Source organism: Taeniopygia guttata, chromosome 5, assembly GCF_048771995.1.
Source record: "Taeniopygia guttata chromosome 5, bTaeGut7.mat, whole genome shotgun sequence".
In the NCBI taxonomy this organism is placed as follows: Eukaryota; Metazoa; Chordata; class Aves; order Passeriformes; family Estrildidae; genus Taeniopygia; species Taeniopygia guttata.
In genome coordinates, this window is record NC_133030.1 from 10,937,469 (window position 1) to 10,961,382 (window position 23,914).

The 23,914-nt window shown below is 47.0% G+C and overlaps 1 protein-coding gene and 1 long non-coding RNA gene across 2 annotated transcripts; one reads left to right on the forward strand and one right to left on the reverse strand.

Moving 5' to 3' along the window:
* The first annotated feature begins 3,487 nt into the window (after positions 1-3,487).
* Positions 3,488-20,963, forward strand: NAT10 (N-acetyltransferase 10). Its single transcript, XM_002188911.6, has 28 exons — positions 3,488-3,696; positions 5,210-5,301; positions 5,666-5,837; positions 6,133-6,255; positions 6,578-6,639; positions 6,881-6,995; positions 8,297-8,404; positions 8,950-9,083; positions 9,427-9,520; positions 9,880-9,978; positions 10,964-11,100; positions 11,194-11,318; positions 11,587-11,737; positions 12,112-12,208; positions 13,077-13,193; positions 13,275-13,376; positions 13,483-13,557; positions 14,004-14,120; positions 14,293-14,426; positions 15,115-15,163; positions 15,590-15,683; positions 15,780-15,890; positions 16,189-16,361; positions 16,469-16,588; positions 17,184-17,282; positions 17,646-17,719; positions 18,816-18,899; positions 19,937-20,963. The coding sequence occupies exons 1-28, from the start codon at positions 3,589-3,591 to the stop codon at positions 20,037-20,039; spliced, it is 3,069 nt and encodes a 1,022-aa protein (XP_002188947.5). The 5' UTR covers positions 3,488-3,588; the 3' UTR covers positions 20,040-20,963.
* Positions 18,843-22,413, reverse strand: LOC140684241 (uncharacterized). The gene is made up of 3 exons (XR_012056207.1): positions 22,301-22,413; positions 22,137-22,192; positions 18,843-18,977 (listed from the first exon to the last, which is right to left on the reverse strand). It is a non-coding gene; the product is annotated as an uncharacterized lncRNA (long non-coding RNA).
* Between the last annotated feature and the right edge of the window lie 1,501 nt (positions 22,414-23,914).

Sequence of the window (23,914 nt, forward strand, 5' to 3'; positions counted from 1 at the left end):
TGCTCCTCCAGCCTATTCAGGGGAGCTCTCCACATCCCAAGCACTCCTAGGTACGTTTCTTTTGGAAAAGATCCTGTTTAGAGCAAAAACTGTTACCAGAAGTTTATGTTGGAGCATGAGCTGTGGCAGTTTGGGGCTGGCTCTGGTGCTGACCCCCCTCTGGATGTTTATTCCATGGGCAGCTGGGGGTGATCCTGTGGCTGGAAGGAGAGTGTGGAACAAGGCTGGGTCTGAGCCTGTTCAAAACCAAACTTCTGCCCTCAGCCTCTTGCTTCCTCCTGGCTGTAATTCAAGGGTTTCTGAGCAAGTGGTTTATAAGTCTCTGAAGTATTTCAGATCTTTGTTCATATTGTTACTGTGTCTGGGAAACTTGGATCCTTCCTAGACATACTCCTTTTGAAAGCTGACCCAGAAATCATGAGCTGTTGTCTTGTACCTGAGGCCAGCCTGCTCCTGGATTTTACTCCTGTGTTTTTGCTGTGTACAGGCTGTTTTCTAAGAACAGTTCACCAGTGCTGCTTAAGGATTTTGCTGTGGAGAGAGTTCTAAACATCATAACCCCCGTTTCCTGATCCTGTCTTTTGTATGCAGCCATCTCTGAATCATCAGGCAGAGTAGCTGGAAGAGGATAGTTGGCTTTTGTTATTTAACCAGGCAATGTATCCTGCTGGAACTTAACTCTCAGAGAACCTCGTGTCCTTCAAAATGTGTCTTCTCAAAATGTCCCACCAACCTTACATTTTTAGGAAGATTGGTTGTGTTCCAAGTCTTTGGAGAAAGGATTGAGCTTCCCTTTCTCCCAAGTGGCATTTGAGTAGAGAGAAGTTACTGAAGAGGCTCTAACTGCAGATAAATACTGCAAAGATTATAAATTATACTGGAAAAGTTCTTAAAATTCATATGATTAAGAACAAATAGGGCAAAATCTTTGTGGTCCAGCAGAGCAAGATACAGAACCAGTTGGTTGGAAGAATCTTGATACTCCACTCACCCTGTTCATGAGGCTGCAGTCACATCCTGGGAAATGCAGACTATCCCTCTTGCTGATGGGAAACTTCTTGGGTAAAGTTTTATGCAAAGTGCTGACATGGATGCTTGAGCTGGAGCTGGGGTTTGTCACGGTGTGAAGGAGGCTGGTTTACTTTCTAAGGTCTGGGCATCTGTTTCTCCAGTTTTCCATCTGCACTGAGCATGCATGGGACTAAAAGGTTTCCCTTCACTTGAGCTGGCACCAGTGAACTTGCAGGGATGTGGTAGACCAGAACTTCTGGAGAGCAAGTAGGAAATTAGCCCAAACAACAAAAATCTCCTGTTGAACCTAGAGGATAATTTCCTTATTTAAATCTGGCCTTAAATATATTTATGATTATTGCCTGGAGTTTTGCGGGAAGCTCCAGCATTGCAACGCTGTGCAGCTCCCTTCTAATGGTGTTTTTCCTGAAGGGACAGAATTTGTCAAAAGGCATCTGAGCCCTCCATTGGTCTTGGCTGGCTGGAGTCAGTGGCACAGCTTCAGGGAAGGAACTTTGGGAACATTGCCTTCTTTTTGTCAGAACACCTCAGAGTCATGGAGAGGGATAATTGCTGAAACTGCAACATTTTCCTGTTGGCCAATACATTTTCGCAGAGGGAGGGAGGTGGGGAAGGTCCTTCAGATGTGTATTTTTGATGGTGTGGCAAAGTGTGATGAGAAACTTCCTTTTCTAGACTGTTCATCTAAGGGCAGAGGTGCTATTCTATGGACGACTTTCAGAGGCTTTTTAAATAGAATGCTATTAAAATTAAATTTAAATTAAATTAAAACTCGTGGCTCTCTGGATCCAGCCTTAACGGAGGGAAGGAAATTTTGGGAAGTTTTCCAAAATCTGCTTCCTAAAAGCCACTTAGAACAGCACGTAGGAGAACTGCATTAGGAAAACCAGAGCCTAACTTGGCATTTGGTTCTGAATTTAACTTTTTTTGCTCTTGCTGGAGTTTTATTAAAAGAAGATTCTCTTCCCCTCTCTTTTTAAGAAGAGTCAGAAGAGTGTAACTGGCTCAGTTCCAACTCTGCTGGCCCATTTCTACCCAACGGAGGAGAAGGAGGACACCTGGAATTTTGGTCTCAAGCTAAATTTTAGGAAATATCCTTTAGACTTTTATGAAATGAAAATGTATTTCCTCTTTTGAAGCTCTTGGATTTTAGAATTAATTTTAGCAATGCTTCTAGCACAAAATAAGTGTTGAGAATTTTTAGTTTGTTGTAAGGTTTAAATTTTCTGATGGCCTTAAACATACCTGTATATATGTCTTTGCAGTTCTTTAACTCAGCGTTGGAAACAAATTCATCCATGGCTTATGTAAACACTTGAAAAATAAATTTAAGTGTTTTATGTCCTTCCCTTTTAAGCAAATATTTCATACCTAAAGGGATTGTCTTGTTACACTTCTGTTGCATTGGTGGTTTTGTCTCAGTGACTGGGTTTAACTGGGTTCACCTAAAAAAAATATGTTCCACAGCCTTTATGATTATTAATTCAGTATTTTTATCATATTTTGTTATATTTTAAAACAAACCCAAATACATCCGGTGGTATTAAACACATTTTTCCTACGCTGTCACCTGGTTTTAAATACTTCTTTGTTTGAATGTTCAAGTTTAAAAAAATGGCAGTATTAAAAGCTAAGAATAAATATATCTATGCAAATAGCTCGGCTCAACTTTGGTATTAAAAGGTTAGGAACAGCTTTACTGTCAGCTTGAGAATAAAATTCCATGTTTCTGAAACTTTGCTGGAATTTCAGCTTAGATTGATAAATCATTTTCTTGTTGCTGCTCCAAAGTTGTGCAGCTTGGGATTTTTCAGGGAAATCTTTCAAATAGCTCTGGTGGATTTATTAAGAAGCAGAGTTAAATGTTAGCAGCTTTAGCAGCTTCCTCCTCTTCCTGAGGAGCAGAATTCCTAATATTCCCTGGGGGTCACTGAGTGTTCTGTACCCTTTCCTTGGGAAAACTGCCTCCAAATGCCTGTATATATATATATATATATATATATATTTGGTTTTGACATCTCTCCCCCAGGAGCAAAGGCCACCCAGATGCAGAGTTGGCCGGTGTTGAGATGAAATTATCTTTGTAAAATCAACCATTTTAAATTTACAAAACCTGCTCTTTGTGTCCACACGCCTGGAGGCGGCACAGGTGGGATTTGCTTAGAATAAATCGTTAAAAAAACAAAATTGGGGACGGGAAGGAAAAGGGGAAGGGAAGGCTGTGGGCGGTAGGAGCTGCTCTGTGTCTCGCACGGATTTTGGGAGCCGGCTGGGCACAGGAGCCCATTCCCATGTGGAAAGCAACTTTCAATGACTCTGCTTGACAGCTCTCCGTACACAGCAGTGTGTGTTTCCATGTTTATTTTTACAGAAATGCGCATTTAGAACTCGCCGGCGGCCGGCGCGGGCAGCCCCGGGGTCCTCCCACGCTGCGCGGCGCCCGCGCCCGGCCCCACGTGGCTCCCACGTGGTGCAGCGGGAGCGGGGCCGGGAGGAGCGCCGGGAGCCGCGGGAAGAGCTCCGGGAGCCGCGGGAAGAGCTCCGGGAGCCGCGGCCATGCAGCGCCGCAAGGTGGACAACCGCATCCGCGTCCTCATCGAGAATGGCGTGGCGCAGCGGCAGCGCAGCCTGTTCGTGGTGGTGGGCGACCGCGGCAAGGACCAGGTACCGCCGTGCCGGAGGGCGCGGGGGCTGCGGGTACCGAGACCCGCCGGGCCTGCCGCGCTTCCTCAGTCACTGCTCCGCTCTGCCTCCAGCAGGAATTATAAACCCTGCCAGGCGCAGGCATAGCAATGGGGCCTGAGGGGGAGGGAACTCGCAGGGACAGAGGAGTTGGAAATGGTGTGTGAGACATCCCTGAGATATCTCCTGTCTGGGAAACTCATGAACATAAGTGAAACTCAGGCTGCGGTTGGTAGGTTTGGTTTGGTTTTAGTTTTGGGGTTTTTTTTAACTGAGTCAAAGAATATTAAACTTTTTGGCCAGCTGGAGGATTTTTCCCCTCGGTTTTGCCCTGTGATGGTTTCTCTCTCGGAGGGGGCTTTGAGCTGTCTCACAGATGAACCTGCTCAGTGAAATGTGGAGGAGATTAAGTGCTAAACGCATTTTTCTTCAAGGACTCTGGCCTTGTGTTTTTCGAGTGGGGAGGGGAAAAACAGCACGGCAAACCCACGATGGTTTAGGATAAGTCCATTCACAGAACCACAGAATTGTTCAGGGTGGAAAAGCTCTCCCAGATCACTGAGGCCAGCAAGGCCAAAGCAGCCACTAACCTACGTTCCCCAGTGCAACATCTCCGTGGCTTTTAAATCCCTGCAGGGATGGGGACTTGACAGCCCACTCAGGGAAGAAATTTTGCTTTATATCCAACCTAAACCTCCCCTGGCACAGCCTGAGGCCATTTCCTCTCCTCTTGTCCCTTGTTCCTGGGAGCAGAGCCTGACCTGGCTGCCCTTTCCCATCAGGGATTTGAGAGCAATAAGGTCTCCCCTGAGCTCCTTTTCTCCAGGCTGAGCCCCTTTCCCAGCTCCCTCAGCCTCTCCTGGAGCTCCAGCCCCTTCCCCAGCTCCATTCCCTTCCCTGGAGCCTGCCCTCAGTGTCTTTTTTGCAGTGAGGAGCCCAAAACTGAGCCCAGGGTTTTGCCCTCCCCTGTGCTGAGCAGAGGGGAATAGTCCCTGCCTGCTCCTGCTGCTGTTCTGTTCTAGCTGCTGTGTAACTGGTAATTCATTTATTTCCAGTCTGTGGGCAAATAAAATAAATTAATTATTAAGAAAAAAAAAAAAACACCAAAAAAGTTGGAAAAAGAATGAGTTATTCAGGTGGCAGTAGAGGAGTGCTGGCATTATTTACTGATGGGTTCTGGCACCTCCCGGGTCTGGTTGTGTTCACTGGAACCCTCTGTGGAAAAGCCATAGGAATGGATTATCTGTAAGAGACAAAACTGTGTTTAGCCTGGAATTATCAGTGTTGGTTCTGCCAGAGAAGGGAGCTGAGGAAAACAGGAGGTAAAACCCGGTGTCCTGCAGCCCTGGGGAAGGCACAGACACAGCTTGGCTTTGTGTCAAGGAGCCCCTCTATTCTCTACGGCGGAAATACAGCTGTAAAATTAACTTTAGGAGAACACTTTGCTTTGTGGTGCTCCCTGGGAGCTGTTTGTGAGTGTTGTGTGCCCTGGCAGGTCGTCATCCTTCACCACATGCTGTCCAAGGCCACGGTGAAGGCCAGGCCCTCCGTGCTCTGGTGCTACAAGAAGGAGCTGGGCTTCAGCAGGTGAGAGACCCCCGGGTGTCCCGCTGCTCCTCGGGGAGGCAGCGCTGCAGGCTGAGGGCTTGGGAGGGAGGGAAAGCCAGGGCTGCTCCTGGAGCAGCTGGGGGAAATCTGCTCTTCCAGGTCTGAAATTTGGCTTCCATAACAGAGTTGACACCAGCAGAAAGTACCTCTGGCTTTTCCTCTTTAGCTCTAATGCTGACTCTGCTGCCCTGGGCCAAACTCCCCTCACCTTTTTAACATCAAAGCTCAGGTTCCTCAGCTGTTTAACCTCAGTCATATTTAGGACTGAACTCTGACTTCCAGAGCACACTTTCCTCAAACCCTTTCCCTAGAAAACTCCTGTATGTTTTTTTTTTCCCCCCAGCCACAGGAAGAAGAGGATGAGGCAGCTCCAGAAGAAGATTAAGAGTGGAACTCTGAACATCAAGGACGATGATCCCTTCGAGCTGTTCATAGCAGCCACAAACATCCGCTACTGCTACTACAACGAAACTCACAAGATCCTTGGGAACACCTTTGGAATGTGTGTCCTTCAGGTCAGGAATTCCTTGCCTCCCAAAACGGCTCTACAATAATCAGTTGAAATGTTGCAGGAATGGGATTTGTTGATTCTGTCACTTCTGTTTTGGTGGCCTTGCTTATCCCTCATGAGCTGTGTGAGTGAGGGTGAGGTGGCTTCATATAGGAGTTGGAACAGGGTATTGCTTAGTGCAAATTTAAGTGTGGATTAAACTTTGAGGAATCAAGTTTTTTAGGCTTTCTGTGCCTTTCAGTAGGAGCCAGCTGCACTGCTGGACTCTGGGCAACTCTGAAGTTCTTTTTACTGCCCAGGATTTTGAAGCCTTGACTCCAAACCTGTTGGCCAGAACTGTGGAGACAGTGGAAGGTGGTGGAATTGTGGTGATCCTGCTGAGAACTATGAACTCCCTGAAGCAGCTCTATACAATGACCATGGTATGTGCAGCACTGTGTCTGTTCTCTACCAGCAGCTGCATTGAGGTGATGCTGGATGGGTATTTGACTCTGTTATGGGCTGTTACCTTCCTTCCATCATCTTTCCTGCTCCTTCATTCAGGAATGGGAGGAGATGGGATGGGATTTGTTACACTCAGGCATTTCTGAAATGCTGCAGATGTGGGTGTTCCACCACAAAGTCAGGATCCTGTCTGGGATGTGCTGTGGATGGAAATGGAGAGACAAGAGTGGGAAAGAAGAGGTCGCAATCCTGCAAATGTCACTGTCACATTTTCTTTGTTTTCTTCACTTTTTCTTTCAGGATGTTCACTCCCGGTACAGGACAGAGGCCCACCAGGATGTGGTGGGAAGGTTCAATGAGAGGTGAGTGACTCAGAGTGCAAAGGATCTGGGCTGACAGCCCAAGGAAAGCACCAGGAACAGCGCTGGGTGTTCCTGATGGAAAAACATCCCACAGGTCTGCATTGGAGCAGGCCTTTTTTTGGAACCTGGACTTGCAGCTCAGCTGTGGGGAGCTGTGAATACTCTGTGGTTAGAAGAGAGTTCAGATGAACCACCAGGGAGTGCTGCTGGGGTTTTTACTGAGTTTTCTCTGCCTGCCCAGGTTCATTCTATCCCTGGCCTCGTGCAAGACCTGCCTGGTGATCGATGACCAGCTGAACATCCTGCCCATTTCCAGCCACGCTGCCAACATCACTCCTGTGCTCCCCCAGTCCCAGGTCAGTGAGTGATCCCAGCCCTTTTCCCTGGAACAAATCCCTCTGAATTGGCCAAAGGGTATTAAAGATTTAAAAACAGGGATTTTTTTTTTTTAAGTTCGCCCTGATTTATATCAAAAGATGGCATTGCAGAGAGGAGGAAGAACTGCAAAAATTACGTGGGTGAAGCCTGGGGAGCTGTTTTTTATATATTCTGCTTGTTTTGTAAAATTTTTCTGTCCTATCTCTTTTTGTGTTTGCCCATATTTATTAATTTTCCTGTACTGCTGCTCAGCCCAGTGAGGTGGAGCTTGATTGGGGTTGCCTGGAGGGATTTCAAGCTGATGGACAGAGGGGCAAGACCAATAAAAATACTTTTTTGGCAGTTGGAGGGTGGGAGAACACTTTGGAAATAAGTATATGGCAGGCTCAGGACACAGCTGGAAGCTGTGGCAGCTGTTTCAGTTTCTGAGTTACAGTGTCACATTCCAGGAAGTATTCCCTGAGGATAATCCAGACAGGTATTTGCACTGTTAGAAATATATCCTTTTATCACTTCCCGTTGTAGACTGCAGTAAAGTGCAACCAGTTTTAAACAGAAATCTTGAAGCATTTAAGCTGTTCTGTGTGGCCTAAGAAATAACCAACACAAGTTCTGTCAGAGATGGTAAAGACATTCTAATAGGGTACTGATTTAAAAAAACAAGTAAATAAAACATTTATTTTTATCATTAGGACAACACTGACAGCAGCACAAATGCTTATCTGTTGGCTGGAGAGGCTGGTGCCTTTGGAATTTTAAGTGACAACTAGGAAAATCAGCGTTCATTCCCATCTAAAACTGGTTCTGTTTGTGTCCAAGTTTATTGTTTGGCTCTGAAGGTCGTGATATTATTTTGGTATTGGTGCTGCGGTAGTTCTTCCCCCTGCACGGACACTTCATGTGACACATGTAACAAAGATCATGAATGTCCAAAGACTGAAAAATTAATTTAATTATCCAGAACACTTTAATCTGTTTTTCCTATCCATGCCATTCTGTAATTACTATGTACTGCAAAATCCTTCCCTTTTTTCCTTCCAAGCCTGGGGAGGTCAGGATTGGGAACTGCTTTGTCACCATTCTCCTGAAGATGCCTGGAAATTTAACTGTTAAATACATGTCTGTCCATATAAATTCTCATGGTTTTGAGGAATACATTCTTCTTATGGTCACTTTGCCTTACAGATCCTTTTCTCTGACTGACCAAAGGTGTCAGAAGACACCACAATGGTAGGATTGTACTGAAATATCCTTGGCTCATCCTGTTGTGTGTCCACAGGAGGAGAGCCTGGGGCCCCAGGACTTGGAGCTGAGGGAGCTGAAGGAGAGCCTGCAGGACACACAGCCTGTGGGAGTGCTGGTGGATGGCTGCAAAACCCTGGATCAGGTTGGTGTGATGACTCAGCTTTTAGCTTTTATATTTTTTAGATTCTGTGCTGCTTTAGTGTGTAGTTGTGAGCTTCATAGTGGGGGTAGCTCTCTTCACAGAGTAGGGAGATAAAGCAAGATAGGTAGACCAAGGACAAATGATCCAAATTTCAGGCCCAAGATCATAAACAATGACAGAATGAAGAGAGAAAACAAGAAGGATGGGACTTCATAACCTAAAGCTGTAATTGGACAATTAACTGCAATATGGAAATGGAGCAGAACTTATCAAAGTGAGAGACCCCATGGCCGGTGACGCGTTGTGTGACCATTTTGAGTTTACCTGGAGTGCAGCCCTGGCTGGGCTCTTGTGCTGCCCAGGGTGTATCCACTGAGGCCTTTAAAAAATCCCTATTTTATTCTTTAACTCCATCTAGCCTCTGTTCTAGGTCAGCCTTCTCAAGGCATCAGGTGTTCTGGCCAGAGCTGAGGTTCTCTGGGTGTGGCAGGTCCCGCGGTGAGAGAAACTCAAACACTATTTCCTGGGGCTTTTCTAATCTTCAGGCAAAAGCAGTTCTAAAATTCATTGAAGCCATTTCTGAGAAGACCCTGAGGAGCACTGTGGCATTAACAGCAGCCAGGGGCCGAGGGAAATCTGCTGCTTTGGGGCTGGCCATTGCTGGAGCAGTAGCTTTTGGGTGAGTGATCCCCCGCTCCAATCCCCCAGGCCTTATCTGCATTCCTGAGTTAAAAAAAGCCACCAAGAAGACAGGATCTGAATATATTTGTAATTTCCAATCTTAAATCCCTCATTTTTAATCTGTTATCTTTTGATACAAGATTGTATCTTTATAAGATTGTATTTTTTGGTCAAATTTTTCTTAAAACTCGCAATAATCACACATAAATCAATGTAAGTGTCTACAGGAATCTGCTGTGTTTTGGTTATTAGGTGAAGTCAACCCATCCTATTTAGTACTTAACGTGGTAAAATTTGTTAGAATAATGGTTCAGCTCTTGTTTTGTTTTTTTCCTCTGCAGTTACTCCAATATCTTTGTCACATCTCCCAGCCCTGACAACCTTCACACTCTCTTTGAGTTTATATTTAAAGGCTTTGATGCACTGCAGTATCAGGTGAGGGGAGCAGACTATTTTACAATATTTTCAAAGCATTCCTGCTTAGAAAATTTTACACCTCATATGTGGTTTTGGCTACATATATTTGCTACCAGCCTTTTTTACCATGTTCTTCAAGAAGAGGAATCATGGTAGAGTTGGGTTTCTTTCTCTGTTTTTAAGCAGGCTAAACCAGTTTCTTTGTGAAGCAGATTTTAACATCAGTAAATAATTTTCCAATTCTCAGGCCTTTGAAGCTTTTATAAGAAATTTTGATTAGACTGTGAAATAACAGTGTCTGAACTTACTTTGATGATGGTAAATTATTTTTTCTTAGATCTTGGCTTTTTATATTGTTTAAAAATGTGATTTTCCAGGAACACCTGGACTATGAGATTGTTCAGTCCTTAAATCCAGAGTTCAACAAGGCAGTGGTCAGAGTGAATGTGTTCAAGGAGCACAGGCAGACCATCCAGGTAATTGGCATTCTTGCCTTTCCAGTTTTGTTCCTGGCTATAGTGTTTGCCAGTGTTGAAGTTGTTTTGATTTTAAGCATGTTCATTCTGTGTGATGTGGAACTGTCCTGGTGGGTTTTGCTGTAAGGCAGGTCTTTAGGGAGTAACTTCCTCAAAATACCTTCTCTCTTTCAACTTGTAGATTACAAAGCTCCCTCGTGGGTTTCTCCCAAAACAAAACAAAAGCAAAGGGAGGTGAAAGGAGCAATGCCTTAAGTTTTAGCCTTCATGTTTTTCAGATTCTGTGCTGCTTTAGTGTGTAATTCTGAGCTTCATAGTAAGTGTTGGTAAGGTCTCTTCACAGGGTAGGCAGACAGAACAATTCCTTTTCCAGCTTGAAAACCAAGGACAGCTGTTACAGCCTCAGGCCCAAAAAGCATAAACAATGGTGAATTGAAGAGAGGAAAACAAAGAGGATGGAACTTCATAACCTGAAGCTGTAATTGGACAATTAACTCCAATGTGCAAATGGAGCAGCATTTATAAAAGTGAGAGATCCCATGACCAGTTGTCCATTTTGTGACCATTTTGGGTTCATCTGGAGTGTAGCCCTGGCTGGGCTCTTGTGCTGCCCAGGGTGTATCTATTGAGGCCTTTGAATAAATCCCTACTTTATTGTTTAATTCTGTCTAACCTCTGTTCCAGGTCAGCCTTGACAAGGCATCAGGAGCAGTGCAGGAAGAGCTTTTAGTGACTAGATTGCCTTTATTTTCCTCACCTTTGCAGATGAATTCCTGTGGAGTTGTGCCAAACAAGATGTGTGAGCCAGTCCTTGTTAGGGCAACATAAACCTTCTCCTGACTTTCTGTTTTTCCACATCTCAGTCACTGGCTTGGTGTTTGAGGAGAACAGGGACAGCAAAGAGCTTTTTAGGGCTCCAGCTTTGTGAATCCTGGTGTTTCCCTGGTGGCTGCTGCTGGCAGTGACAGTGTCCCCTCCTTTGCAGTACATCCACCCTGCTGATTCTGTGAAGCTGGGCCAGGCCGAGCTCGTGGTGATAGATGAAGCTGCTGCCATTCCTCTGCCCCTGGTGAAGAACCTGCTAGGCCCTTACCTGGTGTTCATGGCTTCCACCATCAATGGGTAAGGCTGGAACAGCCACTTGGTGCTGGGCTTCCCCAGAGCTCTGGGTGGCTGCCTGGGCTTCCCTCAGGCTCTCTGTGTCCTGCTTCCCAGGTACGAGGGCACCGGGCGGTCGCTGTCCCTGAAGCTCATCCAGCAGCTCCGCCAGCAGAGCGCCCAGAGCCAGGTGACCCTGACAGCAGAGAACAAATCCACAGCCACTGCCAAGCTCACCTCAGGTACAGCACCTCTGGGCTGTGTGTGTGTCCTGGGGCTGCTGTCAGCCTGGTCCCACGGCTGTCCCACCCATCCATGTGCTTTGCTGCTGTGGGAAGCGGCTTGTGTTGGGAAATGACAGAGCTCTGCTGGCTTTCTCTCACAAGTTTCAGATGGAAGGCTTGTAAGAGGTGAAAAACCAGCAGCTGGGAGCCCTTCAGAGCACAGGGATCCTGTGGGATGCTTGTCTGGCTGTGGCTTCCAGCAGAGTGTCCTTTGCAACCCTTGCAGCTCGCACGTTGCACGAGGTGTCCCTGCACGAGTCCATCAGGTACGCCCCTGGGGACCCTGTGGAGAAGTGGCTGAATGATCTCCTGTGCTTGGACTGCCTCAACATCACCAGGATCATCTCTGGCTGCCCTCTGCCAGACACCTGTGACCTGTATCCTCACTGAAAGCTTCTCAGCCTGGCTGATGGTTGGGATAAGATCAGCACACGATCTTTTCCCTAAAGAGTTAAGCTCTCATGGCACTGGTGGTGTGTGCTGCCGGGACATCACCAATCCCCAGTCTTGCTGCAGAGACAACCTCAAGGAAGGGTTGCCTGAAGGGATGCCCTTGTTGGAGTTACAAAAGGTTTATCTTTACAGGTGAAGGGTGTGAAAGCTGCAAACACTGCCCAACATCATTTATTCTTGTAGATTAAGCTGTGGGGTCTAAGACAAGCCAGCTTGTGGCCCAGATACTGAAAATAAACGAACAGGAAGCTTTTTCCTGGTTCCCAAGGAGGTTTTTTTCCTTAATCCCTGTGTTTAGATACTATGTAAATAGAGACACACTCTTTTGTTACCACAGAGCATCAGAAGTTTTCCTGCAGAGGTTGATGGCCCTCTATGTGGCTTCACACTACAAGGTAGGGCTTGAGCTTCTTCCATCCAATTTCATTCCCAGTTTTGTGGGAATTTTCTGGGGACAGCAGTGCTTGTTTTGACAGCTTGATTGAGATTTCTCAACAGCTTCTGTTGTACAGAGCTGCGTTCTCCTTTCTGTGAGGTCTCTGCCTTGGTTCTGGCTGTACATACTGGATTTCGAGATATTCTGGAATATTTTTGCCTTGACAAAATGTGAAGACTAAAATTCTAAATAAGCCTCCAAGCTTGTGGGGATTTTATCAGTGTTGAACAAACATCATTTGCAGTTCCTCTTTACCATGTTCTGTTGGCCTCAAGTTCATCAAGAGCAGCACCATTATGAGACTGAAAAGAGGACTAATTCATCTCAAGGTTTCAGGACCAGGGATGATTGATAAATGTGAGTGGGGAAGTCCAGAAGTGCTGACCTGCTGAGTTCTAAAAATCTGAGACTTAAAAAAAAAATAGGACTTGGTACTTAGGAGGTGAGGAGCTATATGAAAATAGGAAGTTCAGGTTCATACATCTTAGAGCACGAGGTTTCCCTTCGGAGAACAGATGCTGTCTGGGGGTGCGACAGCCATGGGCTGGCCTGGGAGCTCCTCCATCCCTCAGCATTGTACAAGTTCCAAATTTCTTAATAGCTCTAAATTTGGAAAATAGAGGCATTGTTTAGAAATCAGCTGGACTTTGAAGCTCTCCTCATGGAATAACCGTTTGTGTAACACTGTCAGGCACATTTGTGGCATTTTTGGGGTTGTCCTCTGCAGGGCCAGGAGCTGGACTCAATCCTGATGGCTTCCTTCCAACTCAGGGTATTCTGTGATTCTCTGGACAGCTTTTGATCTTTCTGATGTCTTCACCCTCCAGAACTCCCCCAATGACCTCCAGATGCTCTCTGATGCCCCTGCCCATCATCTCTTCTGCCTTTTGCCTCCTGTTCCACCCACCCAGAATTCATTACCAGAAGTCCTGGCTGTTGTTCAGGTAAGAGTGTCAATTTTGGTCCTGGTCTAGTTGAGCAGGAGGAAGCATTTTGTGTTCATGGTCTTGTGTCTTTCTGGGCAGGTGTGCATGGAGGGAGAGATCTCCCGCCAGTCCATCATGAACAGCCTCTCCAGGGGAAAGAAAGCCTCTGGTGATCTTATTCCCTGGACCATTTCAGAGCAGGTGGGTGATTTGGCTGTGCACTAGCACCCAGGGTGTATTTCCTGTATTTCTTGTCTCCAGAGTGCCCAGTTGTGTCCTTTAAATGGACTTTTTATCCCTTGTGCAGTTCCAGGATCCGGATTTTGGGGGCCTCTCCGGCGGGCGCGTCGTTCGCATCGCGGTTCACCCGGATTACCAGGGGGTAAAGTACCTGGGACCAGCTGTGGTGGGGCCAGGGAAATGGCTCTCCAGGCAGAGCTCAGGGCTAACACTGCAGTTCCTCCAGTTTTTAGTATTTTAAGCTCAGGGCACCAAACCAGTTCTCCCTAGGCAGCATGGGAGCATCCCGAGCCACCATACACAATACAGGGATATTTACTGTGACATTACCAAGTGTTTGGCATTTTTGGAGTGCCAGAGTTAACCCCCAAGAATTACTGCACAGCCCTGAACTGCCAGGGCTGATGCTGATTTCTGTACTGTCCTTCTCCCTGGAGCTGCCATGTAGCCAAAAAAAAGCATTTTTGCAGTGACTGAGTGATGTCTGCAGTGCTGATTGTTAATGGGTTTTAAGGGGAGAATGTTGTTGCCCTATTTTAAAAATCAGAGACCTTGTTTTGCTTACAGTGTATTGTTGCTTCCTCACAGATGGGCTATGGCAGCAGAGCTCTGACTTTGCTGCAGATGTACTATGAGGGCAAATTCCCATGTTTGGAAGAAGAAGCAGTTCAAAAGCCAAAAGAAATCACAACTGTGAGCAGTGAGGTGTGTTTTTGTTTGGGTTTTTTTTTTTCTGTCTTGCTAAGCTGTGTCATTTCCCCTGTAACTCTCCACTCTGTAGGGAGGTAATACTCAGATTTGATTTTCATGCAGAAGAGCTTTATTTTGCAGCTTTCTGTGAGGATTGCTGCAATCCCATTCCCACTTTCTTTTCCAGACTGTTGGTTTATTGGAAGAGGTTGTGACACCCCGGAAAGATTTGCCTCCTTTGCTGCTCAAACTGAGTGAGAGACAAGCTGAGCACCTGGACTATCTCGGAGTGTCTTATGGCCTGACACCCAGATTGCTCAAGTAGGACGTGATTCTATTTCCCAGTTACATCTTGCTCTTCTTAAACTGATAATGAGCTTTACTTGCCCTATTTTTCCAGGATGTAGAAGTAAGAACAGCCTGTGATAGGTAGGAAATGGTTAAATTCTCATCCCTGTGACCTGTAGAAACTTGAGGTGCTGCCGACTTCAGAGCTGGTGGGTTTTTTCCTGACTGATGTAGGTGCCTTTCACAGCACCTTGAAAGTTTGTGCATTTTTAGACATCACAGTCATCATTTTTCACTCCCCTGAGCTGGGCCCTCAGTCAGGTGGGTGCTGTTCCTGCTTCCTGACAGTGCTCATTTTGCACAGATTGTTGGAGTGTCTTGGAGACTTGTGCTTGCTTCTCACCAGCTGTCCTTGTACAGCAAATAAATTACATTTAACCACAATTTATTACTGTGTGGTCAACAGCTCAGTTGGTTCATATGTGAACACTTCAGGGAATTCCCTTGAGGGCAGAAACATTACATTTTCTTGGATGGAAAGGGTTTCACACCATGTTTGTCACTGTAAGGGAGATAAAACCTGACAGGTTTGCATTATGTGCAGCTGGAGTTGTGTTTTAAGCTGCAATATGGGGTTTTCACAGAAAATTACAAGTTTGTGTGTACAAACACAATTTATGACTGTGTGTGCTATTCTCAGTGTGTTCCCTCTTTTTCCCAGGTTTTGGAAGCGTGCTGGATTTGTGCCAGTTTATCTGAGGCAGACCCCTGTAAGTACCACACTGTCCCTGAGTGAAAATCCAGCCCTGCTGAAATCCCTGGGCATGCATTCCAGTAGATTCTGTGAGAAGGGGTTTGGGGCAGGAAGGTTTGCTGAGGCTGCTTTCAAGGCTTAGTTTATGTTCATTTTTGTTCTTTGGGCCTGTAGTTAAGGAGTAGAGTTTTAGGGTTGTGAATGTGGGCCTCCAAGTAGCTTGCACATAAAAATTTAGAGCTGTTGAGGGCTATTATCTGGTTATTGGTAAAATAGCTGAGATTTGCCAAAGTTCTAGAAGTTCATAGGTTTTCCATTAGGTTGAGGTGGTCAGTAGCAGTTGCTGCATTTGTTGTTGATTTAGCTGAGCACAGAGTGCAGATGGTTAATGGGGTGATGGGAAATCCATCACAGAATCACAGAACTGTATTTTATTTATCAGAACGACCTGACAGGGGAGCATTCCTGCATCATGCTGAAGATGCTCAATGAAGAGGACTCTGAGCAGGAACCTTGGCTCACTGCCTTCTGGAAAGGTAACTCTGATCCTGGTGACTCTAAAAGAACCCTCTGGGCTGTTTATTATTCTAGAGGTCCACTGGGGTAATTTATTTTGTCCTCTTGCCCTGTAGATTTTAGAAGGCGCTTCCTTTCCCTGCTTTCCTACCAGTTCAGCACCTTCTCTCCCTCCTTGGCACTGAATATTCTACAGAACAAAAATATCAAACAGCAGCCCCAAGCACGTGAGTACCCTGACTGGGACAGCTGTAAGTGCGTGGCAGAGCATGTCTGGAGCCTGGCACCTCAATTTGCTGTTTTCTCAAATGTTTAACACGAGAATCCTCTGGGGAGAACTCGGGTGTGTACCTATGTCTTGTGGGGTTTTAGTGTCTGTGTTAGAGTTTTTTGTCTCCTGCAGCAAGGGAACAAACCTCTTTTACAGCAAAACCAATGTGAATTGTTAAAAGCAAAGTATTAAATACCTGAATAAAGGCTGAATAAACCCTGCCAACCTTGCTGTCTTTCTCTGGTCCCCACCAGCCATCAGCCGTGCTGAGCTGGAGTCAGCATTCATCCCATACGACCTGAAGAGGCTGGAGATGTACTCCCGCAACATGGTGGACTATCACCTCATCATGGACATGGTTCCCACCATTGCCAGGATGTTCTTCCTCAGCCAGATGGGAGATATCTGTCTCTCGGCTGCGCAGTCGGTGCGTGTGGGCGGGGTGGAGCGAAGATTTGGGGAGAGCATGGGGAGTGTGGTGGGGGATGTGTGTCTGTATTTGCTCTGGGACTGAAATACCTGTCTCTTCCTCAGGCCCTTTTCCTAGGGATTGGCCTGCAGCATAAATCTCTGGACCAGCTGGAAAAGGAGCTGGAACTGCCCAGCAGTCAATTGATGGGACTCTTCAACAGGATCATCTGCAAAGTGGTGCAGGTGGGAGCAGCAGGACAAGCCTTGGACATGTGGGACCATAATTCCAACATCAACAGAAAATACGGCACAAAGAGAGAGCTGGATCAGGGCTGGGCATCCTTAACACATCCCCAGTTACTGACCATAAACTTCTTGCAAGGTGGGGAAAACCCCAGCTGGAAAATGTGTGGCAATGATTTAAATGCCCATGGCAGGGGGTTTGGAGCTGGATGATCTTTAATGTCCCTTCCAACCCAAACCACTTCATGATTCTGTGTGGTGATTTCCCAGTGCTTATCTTATGGTTTTCCATGCTGAAGTGCCCTGACCAGAATGCTGAGCAGACAATCCTTGTTGCCTGAGCCATTGTTCAGAGCATTGGTGGCATCTCAGCTTTCCTTGGGAAAAAATGAAATTATTTTCCAGTGTTATCTAGAGGTAGACTTGAAATCCAGTGAAATAATTGGAAAGTTTTGGAGCTGGTTCCTGGTTTACTCTCTCTCTAAGGTTTAGGATAGCAAAGCTCCTGAAGTCTGGATTTAGGAGTTCATTGTAGAGGTGATAGGTGGAGTTTTAAAAACAAAGTCTGACATGTGGTGGCTTGTTTCATTTTCAGCTGTTCAACACAGTCCAGGAAAAAGCTGTGGAAGAGCAGATGGCAGCACCAAAGGATGTTGTGATGGAGCCAACGCTGAAATCTTTAAATGACGATTTGGTAATTACAAACTTTATTCCTGGTTCATATGTAAGCACTTCAGGAAGTTTCATTGAGGGTAGAAGCATTAAATTTCCTTGGATGGAAAGGGTTCCACACCATGTCTGGCATTGTAAAACCTGACAGGTTTGCATTATGTGCAGCTGGAGTTGTGCTTTAAGCTGCAATATGGGGTTTTCACAGAAAATTACAAGTTTGTGTGTACAAATAATGTAAAAATGCAATTAGATAAATGAGAGAAGCTATTCAGGACCAGCTGGTATTTGTTTTAGGAGTTATATTTGTGGGAAAAGGCATTTTCCTCTGATTACAAAGTCACTGTTGCCATCAGGACCTAATGCATCTTGTGCTGTCCTGTTGCAGGAGGAGGCTGCAAAGGAATTCCAAGAAAAGCACAAGCAGGAGGTGATGAAGCTGAAGGAGATGGACCTTACACAGTAAGAATTCATCTGCCTTGGTGTCAAATCCACTCTTTCTCTGGGTGGAATGCTGGGTCTTGCTGGGATTTATGCACTGTAGGTGCAGTAAACGATGAGTAAATAAGAACCATTGTGTATTGTCAGCAGTGGGTAAAACATAAAAAACCCAAATCAACACAAAAAGAGCAACTAACCAGAGCCTTTACTTAAATGTCAGCAGACTTCTGTCTTTCTGGACCAACAGGAGTTACAGATGCCGCTGATTGTCTCTCTTCCCTCTCCCCTCCCACTTTTTGTCTTATAAACACTGTTCACTGTGCTGATGTCCCAGGAAAATTGTCTGGCGTCGCTCTAAATTGGTCTCTGTCACATCTGGCAAAAGGAATATTAGCTTCTTTGAATCTTTGGTTATTGTGTGTGAAGAAAGGACAAGAACGGATGTGATTTGAAGTGTCTTGCAAGTCAGTCACATAAGGAAAATAATACAACCAGAATGTTTTAAAATTAATTCTATTTTGTAGCATTGATAGTGCTACATACCTTTTTATCATTTTGGACTGTGTTTCCTTTTTTTTTTTTTTCCCTCAGCCAGAAATAGATTTTTGTTCTCCTCAATGAGGAGAGAGACACAAAAATCTATTTTGAATACTTTTGAATGCAGGTTGTAGAAAACTTGTGAGGCTTTGTCCAACACTGTGAGGCTTTGTGCACAAAGCCTTATCTCTTCCAAATCACCAAGAACTTGATATGGAGAACTGTCACTCCATTTTGCTACACAATTGCTTTGCTTCTTTAAATCTAGGTGTAATTTCCAGGGTGCTTGAACACCCAGACAAGGGCCATAGGACATGAGCTTATTTGAGTAGCAATTATTGTCTTCATTTCACTTTTCAAAAGCAAGCTGCAGCTCTTCACTTTCTCTCAGACTGATTTAGGAAAACTCTCCCTTGCCAGCTTTCCTTGGTGTGTGTTTCCCAGTTTGGTTGGGTGCTGGCACAGTGGCTTTGTTTGCAGAGTAGTGTGTGCCTGACAGTAAGAAACACCTTAATTTTATGGTTTTTTTCCCTCTGTGCTAACAATTTGGCTTGACTTTTCCTTTGGCCTTCCCACTTAGGTACATTATCCGGGGGGATGATGAGGAGTGGAACGAGGTGCTGAGCAAGGCAGGACAGAACGCTTCTGTCGTCAGCTTGAAAAGGTAAAGGAAGTTGAAATATTCCAGAGATCTCTCCTCTTCCTGCTGGCTTTGTTGAAATGTTTTCCAAAAGAGTGAAGCCTAAGGGTTAAATGCAAGTTAAGTGAACTCAGTGTCCTGGCTAGATCCTCAGTTTTTCTGGGGAAATTGGAGTGTGAGCAGCTGTGAGCTCCACTACCCAGTGTTTCTGTGTTGCTCTAAGGATAGTCCTCTCTTCATTAACTTGTTTAATTGTGACTTTATTGCTGATGATCTGATCCTGATCCCACACAGAACCTGGGACTATTCCTCCCTTGGGTCATTCATTCCACCTGACTGCCCAATTTGCTTTGGGATCTAACACTGAGTGGGAGCCCCTGGAGGTGCCAGTGGAGGAAATACAAATTCAGGGAAGACGAATTCTTTGAAATGTGAGCTTGAGCCTAGAAAATGTCTGTGTTTCTGCAGTTCCCTAATTCTCATCCATCTTCTTTCTTCTGCCTTACCCAGCATGTAATCTTCCCATAATTTTCCTTGGAGATTTATAACTGACACTTCCCTGCTCACTTATTCTCCCTTCTTGGAGTGCCTGACAGCTCAAGTAATTATGTGATCTCTATTCCACCCTTTCATGTTTTTTTTCCATGAATGCTGGAAGCTGTAAGTTTCCAAAAGCCTTTCAGGAAGGAGAGAGTCTTAGCAGTTGCTTATAAAGATCAGAGCTTGGAATTCTCTTGTGGTTTGCTTGAGTCAGAATCCAGTGCAGGGACAAAAGTGAATGCTTAAAATGATCAGTAGTAGTTTCTCTTCTAGGTACTCTAAAATCCAGATGCCCCATTTAGGACAGATAAAGTTTTGAAAAGCAAAGACAAGAGCTAAAAGTCAAGATGTTTTGGGTTAGAGACTATCAGGATATTATAAAATCTAAGTCAGGCTCTTGTTTCTGCTTTTTCTAGCACAAAGTTTAAATTTTCTCTCTCACTTCTATTTTGTAATAAAAAATTCCCTGCTGGATGGCAAGCCAGTGTATTTTTAAGAGATGTTTTGTTCCCATTTTGCAGTGAGAAGAAAAGAAAACTAGAAACAGCACGAGGACCCAAGCAACAGAAAAAATTTAAGACTAAAGATCTAAAGCAGAAGAGGAAGAAATTACTTAAAAGCTAATCAATGAACTTGAATGAACAATTACTGGGTTTGTACTTAAGAAGTCCTGTTCTCTAAAGCTGGAGACTATTTTGGAGGGAAGAAAAATCCTTAGAGGCATTTTTCAAGTGTTTGTATTGTGGGAAGAGCAGTGTTCAAGTGCTTGTGTGAAGATTTTTATATGAAGAGTGACTACAGAGTGTGAATGAGATATGATGAAGGTGCTTGAGCAGCTCCAACATTCCCATTCCAGGAGGGCAGATCTGTAAACTTCCTGTATCTTAATGGTTCTATGATGTATTAAACAACAGTTTGGACAACAAAGGACAGAAATGTGCCTCTGCCTTAGCACTGCAGCACACCTGGATCTCTGCAGCTGCTGGTTCTGGTCGTCCTTTGGAGCTTGAAAGGCCTTTTATGTACTTTGTATTTGATGCTGTCTGATCACTGCACACTCGTGCTGCCTCCCTGCTGGCCTAGAGCTGCCCCTTGGCTGTGGTGGAAAGTTTTGTGTTCAGGTTGCCAGAAATCAGCACTTTTGTACCAAAACCTGGCTGTGTGATCTCCTCTTTGAGTTCAGGGGCCAGTTGAGCAGCCAAGCACTGAATTCCCAACAGCGTGGCAATAACTGTGCCAGTCTGGAGCTGGGACTTGCTGTGACTCTGGGTCTGCTGCCTGTCAGACTCCAGAGGCTTCAAACCCAGGGCAAATATTTGCCATAGTGTGCCAATCCCCAATCCTGAGTGCTCTAGTGCATTGCCTTGATATCCTTGTGACTTTTTCCAGTGGGGGTTTGGAACAGAGCCCTCCCTGCAGCTGAGGCACAGTTGTTTTGTATTTACCTGCAGATCTCACAGCTCCTTTTCCTGGCAAATCCTAAGGTAAAGACAGCTTTTCTTCTCTAGGAGGCTGATTGTAATTAAACACAGGTTTTGCACCACACAATCTGTGCCTGGCTGTGGTTTTGGAAGCCTCTGTGGTCTGCCAGCACAGTTGGTGGCAGTGGCACATCCCTGAGCAGGGACATCTGCAGCTCTCAGAGAGGGGCTGGGATCAACTCAGCACTGCTAGGGCTGTGGTGGCCACTGGCTGCCCTAACTGGCTTTAAAGATCTTGGAAAAGGAGCAGGAAAGGCAAGGAGTGTGAGGTTCTGGAGAGCTGTGCCTAGGAAGTGTGCAGAAGAAAAGGTGAGTGTGAGTTCTCCCTTGTTTTGCTGTTATTGTTAAAAATGGTAGTGTGCACCCTGATGTGGTCTGTCCTCTTGTTTATTCCTTGGAGCCTGTTGGAGTGCTGGCTGGATTTGGGAGGAGCCAAGAGGTTTTTCCTGTCAAAAATCCATGATTGGGCCCAAGTGGAAGGAACAGCTTTGGAGTTGTTGCAGTCACAGGCTGGGGATACATCCCTGAAAACCAGTTCGGGACTGTTCATCTGACTCTGCCCCTGACCTGTGACTTCCAGGGACCCTTCTGCGTTCTGGATATTCCAATGCTACTTTTTAAAGAAGGAATTCAAACACAGAAAGTCTGTCATTCAATCAGAGCTGTCGCAGTGGTGGGTTGTGAGGGGGAAGGGGGTGGTAGCTAAGGCATTCCCAACTGGAATTGGGGCCATGCAGTTCAGACACCTCTAAGTGGACACTAAAGGGCTGGTCCCAGTTGTGGAGGTGAGCAGGGGGCAAGGGGTAAATTACAAAAAAAAAAAAAAAAAAAAAACAAAAACCAAAAGAAAAAAACCCAACCACAACAGGGGGAGGAAATTATTTTGAATTCCTGGCCTTCCTTTTTTGACGGCAGTTTGTTATTTTGGGGCCCAAGCTTAAAAAACCTGGAGTGTGTGATTGTTCCCAAGATGGAGGGGATTGGGTCAGGAGGGACCTTAAAGCTCATCCCATTCTAACCCCCTGCCAGAGGCAGAGACACCAGCCACTATCCCAGGTTGCTTTAAGCCCTGCTCAACCTGGCCTGGGACACTTCCAGGGATGGGCAGCCACAGCTGGGTAACAGGTAACAGTTGGTATGTCTGACTCCATTTCCCTTCCCAGCTGGGCAGCACATGAGTGTGAACACTGCACCAAAACCAGCTCCACATGGAGCACTTCACCCACCTGTGAACACTCACCAGAACACTTTTGCCATGGACCAAGGGAACTTAGGACTTGTCTTGCTCATTTCTCCCTGGAAAGAGACATAGCGCAAGTACCTTTGCAGCTATTGGAGAAATTCTGGAAAGGACAGGAAATCAGGGTTATTGGAAGAGTTTCGTGCTGTCATGCAACCGTTCACCTGTGTTGTTCCATGGTAGGGGGCTGGCCATGGAGCTCTGCCCTATAGATGTTCCAAGGGCTGGTGTTTAAAGCAGCATTAGCACAAAAGGAGCTGCATTGGCATAGGAATTTCCTTGCTAGTATTTCCATCTCAGGAAGGACTTCCACATGACACATAGATCAGGTCAGTTATTTTGAGCTCGGTGCTGAGAACACCAAAGGCTGTGGGTTCAGTCACTGAATGGGCCATTCACTTAAGAGTTTAACTTCATGATCCTTACAGATCCCTTCTATCTCAGGACATCCTGTGATCTGGAAATACAGATTAAATATTTCAACTACAATTTTACAAGAGATTTTGCCATTGGAGTGTATGAGTTGCACAGATCTCAGGGAAAGACGAAAGAAATGATCAGGTCTCACCCAGCAGGTGTTGAATGAGCAGCTGGAGCAGGACAGCGCCTGTCCTGGAGTAGCTCCTCCTGCCCGCGGCTCCTCAGCTCCGCTCATTTCCCAGCGATGCGGTGTGCGCAGGATGGGAGGGGGGCCCCACTCCGCCCAGGGGTTGCCGGGGCAGAGGGGGCTCGGCATCCCCGTGGGGGCTGCGGGACCAGCCGCCTCTAAAGGGGTCCCGGGGCCGGCCCGGGCGGTCCCCGCGCCCCGCCCGCTTCCAGCCGCGATCCAGCGCCGGCTCCGGGAAAGCGCCGCCTCCTGCCGGGCCCGGCCCCGGCACAGCCCCGGCGCCCCGCGGCCGCGGCGGGACCTGCCCGGAGCCCCGGCGGGAGCGCAGCCCCGCACCGGCCGCGGTCCGAGCGGGAGCGGCAGCGCCGGGCTCGGTCCGCGCCCGTCCCGGAGCGGCTCCGCCTCCCCGCGGCGATTCCTGTCCCGATCCCTGCCCCAATCCCGCCCCGGTCTTGCGGCTCCAGGACCCACCGCCCACACGCCCCGGGACCCCCAGCAGACACCGGCAGGACCCGGACCGAATTCCCCGGCCCGGGTCCCGTTCCCGGCCCCACCTCAGCGCCGCGAGCTCCGCACAGCACCGGCAGCAGCCCCGGCCCAGGGCCCGCACAGCGCTCCGAGCGCCGGTCCCGCCGCATCCCGGGATGAGCATCCCCCGTCCAAAGCGGAGCGGGCGCGGATCCGCCGGGATTTACGGGCGGGGCGGGGCGGGGCGGGCCCGGCTCAGGTGTGAAGGGCGGGCCCGGCTCAGGTGTGAAGGGCGGGGCGGGGCGGGCTCAGGTGTGAAGGGCGGGGCCGGCTCAGGTGTGAGGGGCGGGCCCGGCTCAGGTGTGAAGGGCGGGCCCGGCTCAGGTGTGAAGGGCGGGCCCGGCTCAGGTGTGAAGGGCGGGGCGGGCTCAGGTGTGAAGGGCGGGCCCGGCTCAGGTGCGCGGCCCCAGAGCGGCTGCGCGGGGCGGGGCTGAGGGGATTTAAGCGCCGGGAATCGCCTCAGGAGCCATTTGCCCCTCAGCGATCGGTGGGGAAGGTTGCGGCCGGGTCGGGCTCTTTATTTCTCTTCCTTTTTATCTCTTCTCTGCTTCTCTTTCTCTATACCTCTCCTCTATCCCCTCCCTTTCTCCCCTCCCCCACCCCCTACACCCTCCCCCCCCCTACCCCCCCCTCCCTCTCCCCC